This window comes from Triturus cristatus, chromosome 8, assembly GCF_964204655.1.
Source record: "Triturus cristatus chromosome 8, aTriCri1.1, whole genome shotgun sequence".
In the NCBI taxonomy this organism is placed as follows: domain Eukaryota; kingdom Metazoa; phylum Chordata; class Amphibia; order Caudata; family Salamandridae; genus Triturus; species Triturus cristatus.
The window spans coordinates 338,734,546-338,752,986 of NC_140591.1; the positions used below are offsets into that span (position 1 = coordinate 338,734,546).

An 18,441-nucleotide genomic window follows, 5' to 3' on the forward strand; every position below is an offset into this window, starting at 1 on the left:
GTTTGGCATCTGCCAACACACATTGCCTTGCCTGCTTTCCACTGCTGATGGAACGGTGCAGCTACATTTGGATGCCCACACTCACTCCGATAATCAAGGACTCCGTCACCACAGTCACTTTTCCCAGAAACCTGGAAACATGTCACCATACTATCCCATCTGCATTATTCCTGCATACCGAACTACCTGATTAATGTATGACGCATGGCATTTTTATCCGCATAACGAACTACCTGATTGCCATATGACGCATTGCATTGTTTCTGAATAACGATCTACCTGATTAGCGTACTGCGCATTGCATTTCTCCTGCATAACGAATTACCGGATTAGTGTATATGCATTTCCTTATTTGTGCAGAACGACATATCTGGTGGTGGTATCACGCATTGCATTATTTGATCTTGCAAAATGCCCGATTGTTATGTTACGCATGACAGTATTATTACATTGCACAAGTATCTGATTCTAGCATTACGACTGTATGATATGATTTTAGGAGTACAGGAGAATGTTTAGAAGTGCTCATTGATATCGCCAGAACTTACAATGGCTGGCTGGCCTAACAACCAGCCAGGAGAAATATTACACAACATCGCATGTTGGTTTTATATCATGTGGTCTTATCGTATATCTTATATCTTTTTACATAAAGTTTATACTAGTTTTTACAAAACTTGTATGGAGTCTATTTGTGGTGTGATCATTGGATTATTGTTAACGTGGTTGCGAATACTTTACACATTTGCCTTTAAGATAAGCCTGGCTGCTCATGCCAAGCTTCCGAGGGGGTGAGCGGGGCTATCTAAAAAGGTGACCTTCCTTTCCCGGACGTTGGAACGTGGGTCCCTACTCAGCCAACCAGGGATCCCGGGTCTAACACTGACTCTCAGTCATATCACTGATCTTACTTTAAGACACTATGCCACTAAAAGCATTTTCAATCAACAGTGCAGACTTTAGCCAGGGCTCTCAATGTATGCCATTATGCAATATGATTTTTTTGTAAGTGTGATGGTAAAGCGCTTTCCTATAGACAAACTGAGATCGTAAATGACCACCTGCATTTGTGGTTCAGCTCGAAGGGATGCAGTGTTAGACATGGCACACATTCCAATCGTGTATATATTGATTTTAATATTTTTTCAATTTTCTATAGATTTTTGGGGTGTTTCTCATAGATGGTCACTGGTGAGATTTATCCTTTACATAATTTTTCAACCTTTCTTCATAAATGGTAATTTTATAATTGAAGTTTGTGTTCATTATTTGCATTTTGTATTATCAACTGAATAATTTGTTTGATGCAAATGTCAGTGTAGAACCCTTCCTAAAACTTGTGCATCTTTGGGAGCTCAGGAGGCACTTGCACCAAGCCTGGGACATCCCTTCTCCACAGCATAGCAGTTCGATTCGGTACCAACACACTTTACCACTGTGAAAGCAATGCCTCTCCCCTACAGCAGTTCCACTGTCTATGCTGTGGGCATAGGCAAAAAGACTTAATGGTGGATAATAATACTGCCCGTTTCGGGATTTCTGAATCTCGTCAGTTTATCCCGCAACCATACTTAACTAGCCACTGGCCTCATATGAACTACCAGGTTAAATTAAAATACCTCTATCATTACAAATACGAATAAAGTATTCCAAGTATCAGAATGGGGTTTTCCTCCAAAACATAGCTCAATTAACTACTAACACTATGACATTTACAATCCTAAACACTGATCTGCTAGGTTCCTATTGCCTAAGTGTGGCAGCCCACCTATCAGTAACTCCGCAAAGGCGCAAAATTCACAACCATAGCACTCTCATCCTGCATACTATTAAAAACCTATCTATCTGAATAGGTTCTTAGCAAGACTCAAACCAAAAAAAAACTGTGGTAAAAAACACAATAGTGAAATTACAAATAAAGCTGTTTAATGACTGGGCGATTTGGCAAAGTATTCCTTATACATTAACAGAGCACCAGTTTCTGCTCAAATGGTGGCCAAATGGGCCTAGTAACGAGGACTCGGGTCTACAGCAAATGTATAAAGGACACACAAAGTATTTATATTTCAAAACTGACTAACTGAGAATGTCCTTTAGGAGAGAGCAGGGACATCAAAGAAAGTAAACATACATCAAACACAAGAATGAATTACAACTTGAGGATTTTAAGGATCCTTAAATCACAAAATGTGACAATATTACCCAGATTACTTATAATCTGATAGACGCTTACCAATTACATAGGAAAGAATTAGGTTCCAGCCAGTGATGAATGCCAGCAGTTCTCCAACAGTGACATAGCTGTAGAGGTACGCTGACCCAGTCTTTGGAACCCTTGCGCCAAACTCTCCATAGCAGAGCCCCGCCAATACTGAGGCTAGTGCAGCAATGAGGAAGCAGAGAACGATGGCAGGTCCCGCATTCTCACGAGCAACCGCTCCAGCCAGAACATAGACTCCAGCACCAAGAGTGCTCCCAACACCAAGTGCTATTAAGTCAAAAGTGTTCAGGCATCTTGACAGTCGACTGGATTCATCGCGACAGTCCACAATCTTTCGACGAAACAGCTGCTGGCCAAAATTCATAAGCACTTGGAACCCCATTCTTTTCTTCAATCTGTGAAAGAAGCAAATGTAAATAATGTATCCTATGAAGCAATGCAGATTTTTACCCCCCCCCCCCAAAAAATATCCTCATAACGAATTTTGATCTACCAGTAGGTCTTGCACAGAGAATGGTTTCCTGTATCTTTGATAAGTATTTCTTCATTTTCAATCAAAACTTTGAGTTTTTTTCCCCAATAATTGCAATCTTATCAACAAAAAACCCGAAAAAGGCTAATTTCTAATGAAAGCTCTGCTTGTGCTTGATAAACCATATTCGAATGATGGGTTACAGATAATTGTTAGAACACATTTAACCGAAAAAAGTAATGTAATTTTGTTTTGCAACATAATAAAACACTTTCCAAACTTTTCTTATAGATTTTTGGGGTTTAACATACCCCCTCAACACTTGTTATTCTTTTTCTTGCTTTATGGTGCTTAATTTATTCTACTTAGAAAATGAAAAGAAACCAGACATAGCTGAACAGCAGTTTTAACGGATTTAGTAATTACCCTGTTTTACAAAGAAAATCCACAAGTGTTAGGCAACACTATCGGCTGTACGGATGCTTTCACGAGAAATGCAGTATGAGCGGACATGAACGAGGTAGCCTTGTTTAAGCATTCTTTAGCAATGCAACCATACGATATTGTGACTGGCAAAGCAGTGCATTGTTGGTGTTTTTATTTTAAATGTAATAAAATAAATGAGGAAAATATTTGTAAAAGGTATTGTTAAGTTAATCACTTTTTAGTATGCGGGACTGAGCAGAATTAAATTGTACTGTGCCCTTGAAATCAGATGTGTGATTTGAGAATGCAATCTTAATAACAGAAGGCATCTACCAGTAGCAAGGTAAGTATAGCCTTATGAACCATTGGATTCCTACCTGCCAGTCAATGTATTTTGGAGCATTGCATTTTCGCAATTTCGAAACAGAAAACATAGATCTAAAGAATATTTTAAGTAATTTAGGTTATATGTATATATTTATGCATATGTTATTATACAGCACAAACGTAGTTGCGGCGCACATAAAGGAAGGAGTCCATGTTGGTAAACTATTTAAGAACATGACTTCAAGTGCTACATTTAATATTGAAAATTTGACTTTTTCTCTGGACTGTCTAAACATTTTGGTGGTCTGGGCATGGAATGTGTTCATCTGTAACTTTGTGTTGGTAGCTCATGGTTGGTAATTCAGTTGGGTCTTGAATGTATGCTAATGGTGGTGTTTCAGTTTGAAATTCTTAGCGCATAGATTTATCATAAAAAGTGTAAATGTAGCCAGGCATCTACTGTCACTTTACCCAGTGTAAGAGACCATATCGCAAATTATTTTTTAAAAATATCAGAAAGAAAAAAAGAATGCGAATTTACTACCTCTATGTATTCCTTGATACCACTGTCAAAGAGTTATGCTATTTATGATTCTATTCATATAGGCTATGAATTTATTTATTAATATGATAAATCGGTCTGATATACATGTCTCTGAATGAAAATGTAAAGGTTCCTGAAAGGCCTAATTAAATGGTTTAAACATATTCACCATTTCAGGCAAGGCCACTTCATTGCCTTTTTTATAAAAAAACATTGATGTAGAAAAACTTCTGACTTCGGTTTCAAGTTTAAGATGGCATGTTTTCAAAGGCACAGCGACAATACTACGAATAACGTGAATAAATCAGAGCACTACAAACTACTCACGGTGGACTACAGTGCTACGTATCAAACCGAGGTTATCACATATGGAATTTTGAAAGGTAAACAATTCTTACTCAAATTCACAATATAAGTTGGCTGCAGAACGGATGGGAAAAATTGTCTCTATACTCAATGGTGTGAAAATTGAGGTGTAGATCTTTGGAATGCACACCTCGATCTGGAATAATGCTTGGTAGCTGGACTGCTTTTGCACACGGCCGGTCCCAGCTGATAAAACTAAAAACCTGATAGCAGTTCTTGATACTTAGCTCTCTCTTAATGACCAGGCCAGTCGCACAGTCGCAATGTGCTTCTGGCTTATCAGAAGGTTAAAAAAAATCTTTCCCTTCACTCCCATCTCAGCGCGGAAAAAGGTTGCTATGGTATTGGTTATGTCTAGAGTTGATTACTTTAACACCCTCCATTTGGATTCTAACTTCATTGCCCAGGCAAAATTGCAGGTAGTACAGAACACTCTCGCTAGGGCTATTCTTGATATTCCCTAGCACCAATCTGCTTCTGTGGGGCTGGGTGAACTTCACTGGCTCCCCATCAGAAAGTGTATCGAAGTCAAGGCTATTTGTATGAAACATAAGGCTCTTTACCAAGTAAGCACTGTTGTGATAAGGGACATGTTCTATTGGTATAGTCCAGGTATAGATCTGCAATCAGCTCATTGCAATTTGGTCACTTTGCCTAGAGTCCGCAAGATGAGGGGAGGGTTTGCACAACTTTCTCAGTTGCTGCCAATAGACTCTGGAACTCACTCCCCCAGTCTTTGACTTCAATCAAGGGGCATTTGTCTTTTAGAAAGGAATTAACAACCTGGCTTTATACTACTTAGACTGTCTTTTTGGCCTCCTATCGGTTTGGTTTTCCACTGGATTGTGCGGGCTGTTGCGACTACAACATCTTGACGCCTATGGACATTTGCTGAGCTTTACAAAGCGCAAATCAAATCACTCATCAAATCTCTGGTGGGCTCCTATACATTATAAAACCCTGCATCCTTGTTTCCACCCATCTGATTTTTAGCCAGGTCCCGTGTCGTTGCGGTTAGGTCTTTCTACCCACCATGGACCTTCAATGGCTAATAAACCAATTTTTCATTTGAATTCTAAGCACTTTGTACCTTGTAAGCATTTAGTTATGTTTTTGCTGCATTCAAATACACTATACCAACCTTTAACCTGTGAGGGGAGCACCGAGACCTGCAAAATGCTTTGGTTCAGCAAACTTATTTTTCCTATAGTCCATAACAATCTTTCCTGTTTAATATCTTGGAAGTGAAAGTTCACATCTATATAACCTGAATATATAATAGGAATAATACAAAAATTGGTTAAACTCACGCACAATCACTACTTTTGCATTTTTACAGTATCCGCCACCATATCCAATATGTAAATACCCAGTTTCTGCACTCGGTGATAATGAGCTACCATCAATATCTGGCCTCTTTGCATTAACCCTCTAGAACCTTAAGACCAACCAATGCACCACAGCTTATTGATCATAAGTCCAAAAGACAAACAGGGGAAGCTCCTTGAAGTTCTAGGGCCCTTGCTAATGGAATGATCCTGACCCTTTAAGAAACCAAGTAAGCTACCTCCAATTCAGTAAATAACTCAAAAATGTTGCTACTCAGACACATTCAATATTCCTTGTTTTAGGCCTCATCAAGACAGACTGGTCAAAAGTTTGTTTCCTTTAAGTTTTTTCCTCCGATACCCTTTAACTTATCTACTAATATTCACCCTAGCCCTCTTGTGTTCGATTTATTTTCACCTTCCTTTACTTCTAATTCGGTCTTCCCTGTTCCTTCTCATACATGAAAGGGATATAAGAATCCCCTTAAACAAACACACAACTACATCAATATGGCTATTTCGATTGTGCTCCACAGAATTCTTTAGAACCCGTACTCATGGGTATCTTGGTCTTGCTAAGGTCTTCTGCACCCTAGAGAAATACAGAGGTATGAGTTCTCTTGGTCTGCTCCCTTACTATAGTAAGTGTTATCTATGTTCAGTGTGAACAGCCTTTACAATGTAAATTGTTTTTCTGTGTTTGCTTTCAACTACCCATAAAAATGTAGGCATCAAGTGGAACGCCACAAACTCTGCCTCGGTAGCAGAACGGCGGGCGGGAGTGGACTTGTGTGCCCAAAAAGAAAGGCCAATCCATGCCATCAGGAACATGAGAAGATTTGGGGTAAATGGCTGGACTATGTTTGGAACTGTAGGAATAAACAATTTATGCATGTGCTCACTGTGACACATTAAACCGGATTGTATTTTCGTCTGTGGTTTTACACGCAATAAAAACCAATAAAATGTGATCATCAAAAATCGTAGACACCGGTCAGCTTCAGTTGTAAGTCCTAAAAATTCATTTGCAAACATCCCACTTTTCAAAAGCATTAATTTGTCAAAGCCTAAAATTTTGAAAAAGGATTACTTTAAACACAAAGAAAACTGAGGAGAATATTTTGGAGAAATACATAGAATCCGCATCAATTCTGAGAAGAAAATGTAAGGTAAAGCTGATAAGCTTCGTCAAAGTTTCAATCTGGGCTAAAGAGTTGAGAGATTGACTCGGGGGCGAAAGCGAAGGGTAAACATCTGACCTCTTGCCGTTCAAGAATGCTTCCTAACCTTCGAACCTGGAGGCCAATTTAATGACAAACCATCTTACGGGATTCCTATTAATTGAGCATTTAACTTTCTGCAGACATAACATCTGAAAGCATTTGAACATATAACTAGGCAGTGGAGACAGCGGGGGTCAGGTATGAGGAATACACTATTTAAATCAGAATTTATTCAGTTTCTCCTAAACAAAGCAGGTCACCTTTGACAATAAATTATGACATAATACAGCTAACCCAAGTGTTAGGTGTGAAACTGCAGACTGTTATGCTCAGCCATGATTTTATGGCTGTTACTCTGCACTGTGAAACACTTTTTCACATCTCCGAGCACTGACTGCAAAGAACGTGTATATTTTATATGACCTGCGGTGCACATACACCTCATCTGAGAAAATACTTTTTGCAGACTCTAGCAAAAGGCAGACTTCGCAACGCCAAGATCCATTACACGTTGAACACTTCCAAATGAACATGTTGCTTGAGCTTGCCTGAATGCATCAGTCCTTAACACATAAGCCTTTAAACAGTACAGGGGAGCAGACTACGCCCTGCTGAGGAGTTCCCTTCTTTAAATCCAGTTTTTCATTCTTCCAAAGTAATGAGTGCCTTTGAGTTAGGCATAAGTAACCCGAAATCTGTGACGCTGTGAAAATTCAAAACTGCAGAAGCTAGTGCCATATCGCAAAAAAAAAAATTATGATTTTTGTTATTAACATGCTTACTCCAAATCCACACTGCAGAGGGTCACATGAAGCAGCTTTGGTTCTTTCATGAAGCAATTATGGGCTTCTGTCACATGTTAGAAGAGCACGGCTACTCCAGTAGGAATTAGCCCAACGATGAATAACATAGCTTAATGCTAATCTGGTGCCTGCTGAGACCTGATCTGCCATATGCACAGTACCACTGACCACAACGAAGGCTGCCTTATCCGCTTTCTAGGGGGCGAGAAGACCCTCTGAAAGTTGGAGGAGGCAAGGAGACTCGAGCAGGGGCATCCTCAGTTATGACACCAGGCTGAGCTAGCTTGCAAGGCTGTCTGTCCTTCCTCTCCACAACCACTAGGTAAAAAGATCAGCTCTTCGGATTAGCAGGGCCCAGCTTTGCTGCTGGTTAAGTGAAGGGACTGTGGCAGCGGTCCATCAATGCGCTCCCTTTAACAAAATACTATTTAAGCTGCCTCAGTATTTTCAGTGATAGGGCACTCTGCTGCCTTCTGACCAGGTTTGCACTATAGAAATACCATATAGGGAGAACTTAACAGCACGACCACATAGTGTCCACTGGGAATGCACTTCAGCAAAGACCTCAGCTGTCACTAGTGCCAGGGGTCCACATTGCACCAAGATTCCATGCAGCAGTACATGTGCTTTCTGCAGTCTGCTCCATGATTTCAGGTTAGGAGATGTTGTAGACTCCTGAAGCCCACCCCCTCAAGGATGGATGTGGAGTTAAGAAGGGGGTAGGGAGGGGTGCAGCCTACCAGAACGCGAATGAATACTCAATTATAGGATCTAATTCATATGCCTAATTTTAAATTGACAAATGACCAGATTCCTGCTGTGAACCTGTAAAATACAATGTGCATATACTGGAGACGGTAAGCTTGAGCTCCATTTACATGGCCGAGAACCCGTCATATACCATTTTAAATTGGAGTGCGAGGCATGAGCTCAAAAGTGACACCCTTTTTACAGACTACATAAGGACGGGCAGCGAGGCTTATGCTTGAGAATTCCTTTCCTGCAACAACATTACCCTTCAAATACAATACACTCTTAAAAAATTTAATACCAACTAGGCTTCATGGAAACAAAAAAAACATGCAAACTTGGTTTACACTTCTCTTCTAACATGGCAGTTTTTTGTGTTCATCAATTTAACTATACAATTATTGACACCGCATTCAAATTACTTCATTTTTGACAACAAATAGCTTATGGAGTACCTTCTTGGTCCAAGAAAATACCAGATGCCCAGGAGCCTTTTTTACCTCCTGCTCTAGAAAAATATTTTGGTTCCTTATGAACAGTAATTTTCCCAGCATTGCAGTGTAATACAGTCAAGATAGTCCAATTCTAAATGCATTTGCGATTCTGTAGGCCCCACTTGGGTTGTAGACCACTTCATGGGGTTCAGTGCTACAGAAGAGTCTTGGCTACAATTTCTATACAAAAAGCCACAAAATGTTACAGATTCTGATTCTAGAAACCCTTTTACCCTTCTAACGGAGATATATTTTACACTTATTATGTTAATTCTTGGCATCCATCTTAATGCCCTGCATAACCTTTTCTTGCTTGTACCATAAAAACCTGCAAAAAATTGAAAGCAAGCTGTGCTTTGGTGCTAAAGCTGCTAAAACCCCTTCTAGAGGCTGCAGCTCGATCAGGCTATCGTTTTCTTCTTGTATGAGAATTATTTTTCCTTCCTTAGCCGGGCCCTTTCCATTTTCTGCTTCCGGTTCAACCCTACTTCACCTGACCCCAGGCAACACAGTAACCACTACCCTGCTGTTCCTCCCTGCCCTGGTCATTCCTTCTAACCTCGAGTGCAGGCCTTTCTTTGGATCCTGGCTGCTCCGAGGGTCTTTGTCTTTGCCCTAAGACAATGGAAGCAGGGCAAGTCTTTCACAGCCGAGGTCTTTATTTTACCCTGAAAAGTCATCCCCTGCTAATAATGAAGCCATGTCAGCCACTTGTGAGTGGCACCTGCAAGTGGCAGCTCTCATTTCTGTACTCTTCACGTGCTACAGGCCAGTTACTTTATGACTCACTGAAGCCAAGTGCCTTCCTAATCACCAGAAGCAGGTTCTGCATGCCGGGGGCTACCCATGCCCGCTTCGTCTTTCAGTTCATTTGCATTTGCTACAACCATGAGAAGTGGAGGGAAGTTTCACAAACCACAAAACCACAAAGCAGCAGGTTATCAGGTTGGCCAATGTACCCACGGCCGAGCAAGAACATGAGCAGAGCATTCTTCCATGTGAGGTGGCAGAGGTCAGCCGTGCGACCTTCAAGAAGTAACACTCTGCTACTGGCACATGTCCCGCTTGCGTACGTCTTTCTTTATCTCTACTTTTGCACAGGCTTTTTAAGCTAAATTGTAGCAGGGTTGGATTTTAAACGCATGTCTGTATTGCAGGTCATCGAACAAGTGCGGAGTTTGAAGGACAGGATGCTTTATGGCACTCTGCGTGTCTATCAGTAGAGGGAGCGGGGGTGCACAGTCACACAAGCACAATACTCACCCTGCACTTGTGACACTTCACTCACCTGTTCCCCTCACTGCTCAATCTGCAATATCACTTCAACAAGCCCATCACTGACCATACATTAATTTGTCCCTTTCCGGACTTACATCCGCAACCAAAATCATATGGGCACCTCACTCACCCTGCAGTCACTCCTCTTACCCTACTCTCGCACTGTCTCATCACTCGCCGTGCACTCACATGGGCACTCCTGCTACCCACACAGCACAGAGGGTTAATGTCCTGGCTACAAAGAATGTGTACCATGCAGATCACAGAAGTGAGTGTGAGTAAACTATGAGTAGGGCTCTAAAAAAATGAAATGTTTGTCAGAAAGGTACTATCGAGTGATAAGGTGCATTGTTGGTGAGTAGTAGTGAGGGAATTCATGGAGAAGGAGGAAATAGGGGAGTGGCGCCAAAAAAGGCTGCTGCACAGTGAGCGACCAGTGCCAGCCCTGGCTGGGAGTGTTAACCCCCCCCTCCTCCCTACCCATCCCAAGAAGTTCACGTCTAGTTGGGCCCCTGCACCATTCCCTCCCCTTTCCAGCCATATGCTCTTCCATCTATTCATCCATGCCTCCGTTAATCCCTTCACATATCCATTCACTCATTCTTTGCCCCATCCAACCGCACCCTTTTCCATCCATCCTTTTATATATACACATCCACTCTTTCACCCCTCAAACCATCAATGTCCCTTTCCATCCGTCTCCTCTCACCCATCTATTCTTCTCTAACCATTCACCCATCCTTTCATCTTTTAATCATTTTACCCGTTACATTCACTCTTCCATTCATGTCTTTTACCTTTTTATTTCATTTCATATTTGAGTCTTTCCTATCACTGTATTTCTCCTAAAATTCTTGTTTTCCCCTTTTCTCTCTACCCATCTTTCTCTTATCCTTCATTTTTTTCTTACTTTTTTCTCGTCGTTCTATTTGAACTTCTCGGTTTTCCCTTTTTAATTATTTCAATTTCCCGGTTTCCTTCACTGTGCACGTCAGAATCACTAAACCTATTTACGGTAGTCTTGAACATAGTTATTTATCAGTAGTTTGTCTACAGGGGGAAGAGGCACAGAAATAACTAACTGGGCATAGGGACTGCCCCCGCTTAAGCTGCTTGTGTGGGTGTTCCCTACACTGCGTCTGTTTGGCTTGAATGTCAGTGAGGCAGAGAGGATGGGAAAGGTCTGAAAAGAAATAAACTGTCTCCTCTGTGTGATTTTCCGGTACAACCCAGCACTTCTAAGCTGAAAAGAAATGTTTTTTTAAATTGCTCTGCTTGGATAAGAAAAAGAAAATCTGTTTTTAAGAATGCTATCAGAATGGGCAACTGCTTTCAATAGAATACGTTTTTCATGTTCATACCCCTTGATTATAACAGGCATTACGTTTATCAATTCTAATGCTAATGTTTGACAGCTGTGAACCTACAATTATCCTTCGAGCCTGCCTCCCTCTAGACTTGAATCACACAAATAGCAAAACAACTTCAAGTGCACCAAACATCCACAGACAAAATGTCGTCTCTAAACAAAATTGCGCCCAATGCACTGATTCATACTACCCTCTTGCTACAGCAGACACTGGAAAGACAGACAACGAGACTGCGTTACCTCACAGACACAGGACTCAAAATTAACACAAGCAGGGAGGCCACTATGGGGACCACACTAGGCACACTGATAGGGTTACAACGGTGGCATCATGAACACTGGCCTCGGGATCCGGCGCCCCCTCCCCCCGCTCAGTCCGTCCTAAATTTAAGGTCATGATTTGCCACATATAAACTCATCAAGTTTATTCACAAAAGGTCAGAAACTATTTGGCCTTGCACTGTTACTTCTAATTGGAGCACCTTTCTCAATTTTTTTTCACTCTCACAAAAAATACTATGAGTAACGGAGGAAATCAATGCCTGACTTATTTCAGTCAGTACTCAAATGTGCAGGTATTTCTTGTAATTGGAGTACAGTGCCACTTGCAGAACTTGATACAAATGTGTTTGCACAGTTTACTTTTTTTCTCGTATTTTCATGGGGAAAATATTTTGCCCTATGGAGAAAGACTTTCGCCCCAGATTCTACCAACTTTCCTACCCTTCCCCACCTTCTGTACGCACATTCCCCCACTTTTTGCCACGTGTTTCTAATAAGGAATCTACGTAAAAACTGCTCGAGAAAAAACACAACTCACACGTTTGAGGTTGTGATATTAACAGGAGAATCTTTGCAAAAAGAGAAATAAACAAGCCCCTGAACCTGGATTTGCGAATGCAGAAATCACATGCCGCTTTGACAAAAAACACAAAATCTGTTTTGGAGAATGCCATCAGAATGGGCAACTGCTTTCAAGAGACCACGTTTTATACCCCTCGATTGTAACAAGCATTACATTTACAAATGTTAATGCTAATGTCTTGCAGCGGTCAACCTACAATTATCCTTTGAGGCTGTCCTCCCTCCAGACTTGAATCACACAAAAATGGGAAAACAACCTAAAGTGAACCAAACATCCATAGACAGTTTCTTCTTTAACAAAATTGTTCCCAGTGCACTGATTCATACTTCACAATTCTGCTGCTGGCAGAATTCCTGTATTGGCTATTCCCACTTGTGATTATTAAGGTCCATGATTCCAGATTAAGAGTGCAACTTTAGTACATGGCAATTTTTTGCCACAAATAAAATGTGCAAAAATCTTTATAATTCAGGCCCGAGACAACCATGGTTTACCGAGGCGCATTAAACATTTGACCATCAACACTGCCTGAGGAGCCAACAATGGTGCATCCAACTGTGGGGATATTGGTATCATAGTACAGACTTTTGATATGCAAAGTACTACACAGATGTCACACTGAGTAAAACCCTAGCCATCCACCTAAAATAACTCGCAATGAAAGAATATAGGACCTGGACCATACCAAGTCGCAACTTTGTTTTGCACTATTATCAACATGGGCAGACTGTGAGGCTTGGCACGAGGAGAGGCACGGGAGACCAATAGTTGACACTGACAAATATCACGATCTCGTGGCCTCCGCAGCATACTTTGTTGTGCCAGTGCCACCCAACTAAAATCATCTCAATAATACTGAACTGTGGAACTTGCCTACACCACCTAGCTGTCGGCTGGCTGGCGGATGATGAGCATAATTTATACATCCCACACTTATGTGCAAGGTCTGTTGTATTAACTTTAAAGTCCAGGACGCTGGTGTTAGGGCTGGGTACAATTCATATAGGGGAAGAGGGGAGGTTTGGAAAACGTACTCTACATGACCAGCATTGGCAAGTACAGTAATAAAGAGCAGAATTCCAGAAGCCTATATAAACTAAATTAAATATCAGAAATAGTTTTAAGACCGAAACAGATATATAAAAAATGTACGATTACATGTAACATACAGGACTAATAAAACAGTGTAAAAATAGAATTTTTCGGTGCCTTAAGAAGCAATTTAAATCGCTTATACGAAGGAAACAAGCTTCAGAAAAACAGAACACACTAAGCATGATATGGAGGAGGCAGCATATCCCTACTGTTGCAAGCGCAAGTTAAAAATATATACAAGCGACATGCACTCTCATGAGTCATGCCTATTTAATGAATTAGGGTTGCCCTAGAACTGCCATGAATACTTTAAGGGGGTAACAGACAAACGTACCTAATGTGCGCTTTGGATAACTGCAATGAGCGAACTGTAACCGTTTACTGAATATGGATTTGGATGAAGCTGAAAAAGTTGAACATAAGATGAGGGCCTCTTGGAAAGCTGATGATTGAAAGCATGGAGCTGTAGCCTTGGACACCACAGAGGAAAATCCTACTACTTTACAGAATACAACTCGCACAACAACAGATCAGACCATTATGGGAAATATGGACTAGGAGAGATCCCTGGGACAATTACTGGCCAGGAATCCTTCATCACTGTTTTGCGAATACAAGAGACTTGCTATTCTGAGGTTTCACACTGAACATACATAATTATGCACAAGGAATGAAGTGCGTAGATCACCAGTACATACAGGTTAATAAACAATGTTATTGTTTGTATGTTTGAAAGCTGTATGTGACCAATAAGAATTTCATTAAAAGCGAGGTAAACCTGCAAAGGAAAGATGCTAGTTTTTTTTTTTTGTTTCTTAATAACGTGCATATTTGGATCTCCTGCCAACTGGCACACAATCGTGTCAGACAGAGTTTTGGCACTTATTTATGTACATCCTATACAACCATTACCTAGGACACTCCTGCCCTTGCAGATGGAAAGCAGCATGTTCTGTTTATGTAGGTATTCATCATTCACATTCGACTTTCAACCACTGCTAAAATAGCAACAGTCCCAAAACAACAAGCATATACTTTCGAGCCAATAAGTTCAACGGTACTCTTCACCTTAACTTTGAAGGCATTTAAACTAGAGCTACAAGTTCTGTATCACTAAATGCAGTGAAGACGCAGATGTTGGTGACAGGAACAGACCCGCTTGGGAGTAATGCGGAAAAACCTAGCCTATCCAGTAAACAGGAGTCTGGTCCAACTCCCACACTCCTCTCACAAGAAGTCTGGCCTCCCGATTTGCTGGCTTTCCCTGGCTTCACTGCAAGCAGAGGTGGCTACGTAGACGTCCTACTCAGAACTTTTCGTTCTTTTTAATGTTCAGATGAGTTACAGCTTTCCGACACCACAAAATATCATCTGTCAGCACCTGTAAGCAAAGTGCATAATATTTGAGGCTTTCTGTGAGAAATACCAAGTTTTGAATCGCTTGATAGTACAGAACCAGGACTTCTGAGAGTTGCCGAGCTACATGACAGGGATTTTACTTACTCGCTTTTTCTGGGTTGTTCGGTGGACTGGTTAGGGATCCCCAAAACATGGACCACAGAGGCGACTGTGTCCTTTCGTGATTCCATTAAATGCCAACGCCAGAACGCATTTCACAATATCAATATCCTCTAAGCACTTCTTTAGACTCACCATTTTTAGACTGTATTCGACAAAGTAGATGTTCACTTTTTTTACTTTTTTTACTTGAATTTGTTGAATATTTGCTCAGACAAAGTGATGGGATGACACTGTGAAACACTTGATGGCATTGTCATTTGATTGCATTAAAAAAGGGCCATGAATTTACACTGAAGACTTCTATTGCGATTTTATACATTACGATTCTATCATAGATAAAATATTTTCAAGTGTAATACCATAATTTAGTGCACCTGCTGGGATTTTTGAAGGAAGGGGAATCATGGTAACTTCTTCCAAAACAGGAATAGGGGCGGTTAAAAAAAACTGAATTGAGGCTGCTCTAACATTGAATTGATACAAAGTCATGGCCCGGATTAGTTAACTATACGTTACATTCATTTAACTTTACAATGCTTTTATGCTCATTAGCATGTTTCTATTGATTTAATGAGGCCACTACTGGCTCCTTTATGTCAGACAGACAATGTCTGAAACATTCCCAATGCCTGGGTTGCGGATTGTTCATGACATCCCCTCATGCTTTACGTGGCCCTCCGAGGGATCCACTGGCTGCCTTGTTACAATTATTAACTGCTTAATTCAGATTAGTAGTGGCTAGATAAATACTTCTTACACTCTTGAATTTTAATTTAAAGTCTTCTTTATTGGTGAGGTTTGTTTTTAAATTAATTGTTTTTAGAAATTACACTTTCAGAAAGTTGGCCTTTTTCAGCATAAACTTTCTGGAAGTTTCCAGCTGCCTGGTTGGGAATGGGTCTCCTACTGGGAAATGCATATTGAAGCCAGACAGTGCACAAAGGGGCCTGGGTGTAGAGGGTGTGGGTCTTCCTGACAGGATGGCTGGGAAGGAGTTTGGCCCTGCCATGAGTACAGTTCAATGAGACTTTAGCCAGCACACACACAAAGACCTGACACCAGCCTTCTGTGTCAATAGTCAGGCTGGAGCCAAACCCAGAAAGATTGGAGAAGTGACCAGAACCAGTTTCAAGGTCAGACAAGGGAGGACTCCCGGTTAGAAGCTGGACTGGGTATTCCCAGATCATGAAGGAGAGTAAGATTTTGGACCTGGATGGCAACAGCAGAACCACCATGGACCTCAAATACATCAATAACCCTATGACACGGTCTGCAGCGGATTCCCAGGACTAGTGGGTCTCTCCAGAGCCAGTGTTGCTGACTGCTTTACAATCATTTGAGGACCAGTAGGGGGAAGACCTGGACTTCTGTGCCCCCATAGAAGGAGGGGAGCGTCAGAAGCCAGGAACAAGAGAAAACTGGCAAAAGGAGGAAGTGACACCAGCTCCCAGCACAACGTGCCTTACCTGAGGCCAGGAGGCCTGCTAACATTGCAGAAAAGGGGCTTTAATGCGTAAAGGTTTACAGAGTACTTCTAAAACAGATATCCGGCCAGCCATTGTGAAGAGTAAACCTGAAGATGGTTGTCATGTTTTACTAAAACAAAGCATACACACCCCCTACCCACTTTGTCCCAACAACCAATAATGTGCACAGGACACTTCATTGCTCTTTTTTTCCGAAACATGGCACCAAGGAAAATGATCAGTCTCTGATTCTCTTTATCAATTATACATTTCGTGCTGTGGCATTTATTGCTAGCTATTTAGGCAAGCAAACAATAAAGGAACTGGCGTTTCAATTCTACCCACGAAATCGCTTAACGCATTGAGGAAATCGTACACCTAATTTTGACCGGAAACGCAGGTTCTCCTAATCCCAGATTTGGGGCATAAATCTTAAACCATGGGTACTGCCGTAGGGACTGACCAGGAGAGAATTTTTGCCTTGTCGCGCTCATACAAGGGGCTCTGAACAACAGCCTTGAGAACTTCTGCAGTCAGATGAGGAACTTAAACTACAATTCTTGCCACCTGGAAAGGCCAAGCTACTTTGTGTACATAATGCAACTTGGTAAATTTAGAAGTTGTACATCGACTTTGCAGTCAAAAAATGATAGCCCCTTTTGACAGACAGCTTGCCATGAATCAAAACACCAGTGTTTAAGTTTGGTGCCTCAATGTTTGCCAACTCTACTGCATTTAGAGGATTCCTATACTAGATCCCCATAAGTACATTCAATGTGGTGGGACGGCCAGCACAACAGGCAGGAGAGATCGGACATATGGAGTACCCACCAGAAAGACAGGAATAGCAGTACGAATCCTATTAAGAGACAATAAATCACAGAAACGTTTGGTTTGAGCATTCTAGCTATTCAGAGTGCTATTTTGAGAAGCTCCTCTTTTGCTGATCTGGAAATGAAACACTATAGAGTTTGAACTAATTTACGCATGTGGATCAGAATCCAAATACTAAGCAATGCTTCTCACGCATGTCATGGGCGCGTGGGTTCAAGTCAGGGGTGTGGAATTTAATAAAATATCTACTTGTGCATGGGGCAGGTTGCTTCATACATCTACTTGTGCTTTAACAAAATCCACTCATTGTCGGTGAAATTGCTCTCCCTCCCTCGCAGCTCCACCATTAAGTGAGGCCTTCCCGCAAGCCCCTGCACTCTTGAGTGTTGGTGGCCCTCCTCCGCCCGCAGGTTTCACCTGTGCCTCATCCCTCGTGGTCCAGTGGACCTGTCTCCATTCTCTTGCTCCGCTTTTTCTCTCCTTTTTCACTTGTTTTTTCTCTCACTTCGGTCTCCCCCCTTCACTCTCATTCTGGGTCTTTCCTCCATTTTCTGTCCTTTTCCCCTCATTTCAAGCTCCTCCCTTCACTCTCCTTCTGTGTCTTTGCTCCGTTTTTCTCTTGTTTTTTACCCTCATCTCAATCTCCCCCTTTCACTCTCCTGTGTCCTGTGTGTCTTTCCGCCACTCTTTCTTGCACGTTTGCTGCCTTATTTGCACTTCTCTCTCTTTTTGCCTTTTTCCTTTTGCAGCCCGTTTTCCCCCGCCGCTGCTGCCCCGCGGCCCCTCCCCCCCAGCACGACCAGTGCGATCGGCCTAATCCAGCTCCCTTCCCCGCTCCTGCCTCCCAGCTGTACAGCCCTCCCCGACCCCTAGTTAATGGCGGCCACGCCACCGGGTCACCAAAGGCAAGCTCGTCTGCGCCCGAACGTGACCCGACTGCACTGCCAACGCTACGACCCAGCGACACTCCACGCTCTCAACCCAGGCCGCAACAACAACTGCAAGTTAGCATCACCAGCCGACACCCATGGACCCTTCAGCTGTCACCGCTGCTGGCAC

The 18,441-nt window shown here is 41.9% G+C and overlaps 1 protein-coding gene across 2 annotated transcripts in view; it reads right to left on the reverse strand.

Annotated features, from left to right (window-relative positions):
- Positions 1-18,441, reverse strand: part of SLC7A1 (solute carrier family 7 member 1) — a 509,165-nt gene that overhangs the window by 299,082 nt on the left and 191,642 nt on the right. For both annotated transcript variants that reach the window (XM_085621651.1, XM_085621652.1), the window contains exon 3: positions 2,234-2,616. In XM_085621651.1, the coding sequence (XP_085477777.1) occupies positions 2,234-2,603 (370 nt within the window). In that variant the 5' untranslated portion in view covers positions 2,604-2,616. The remainder of the gene's footprint in view (positions 1-2,233; positions 2,617-18,441) is intronic.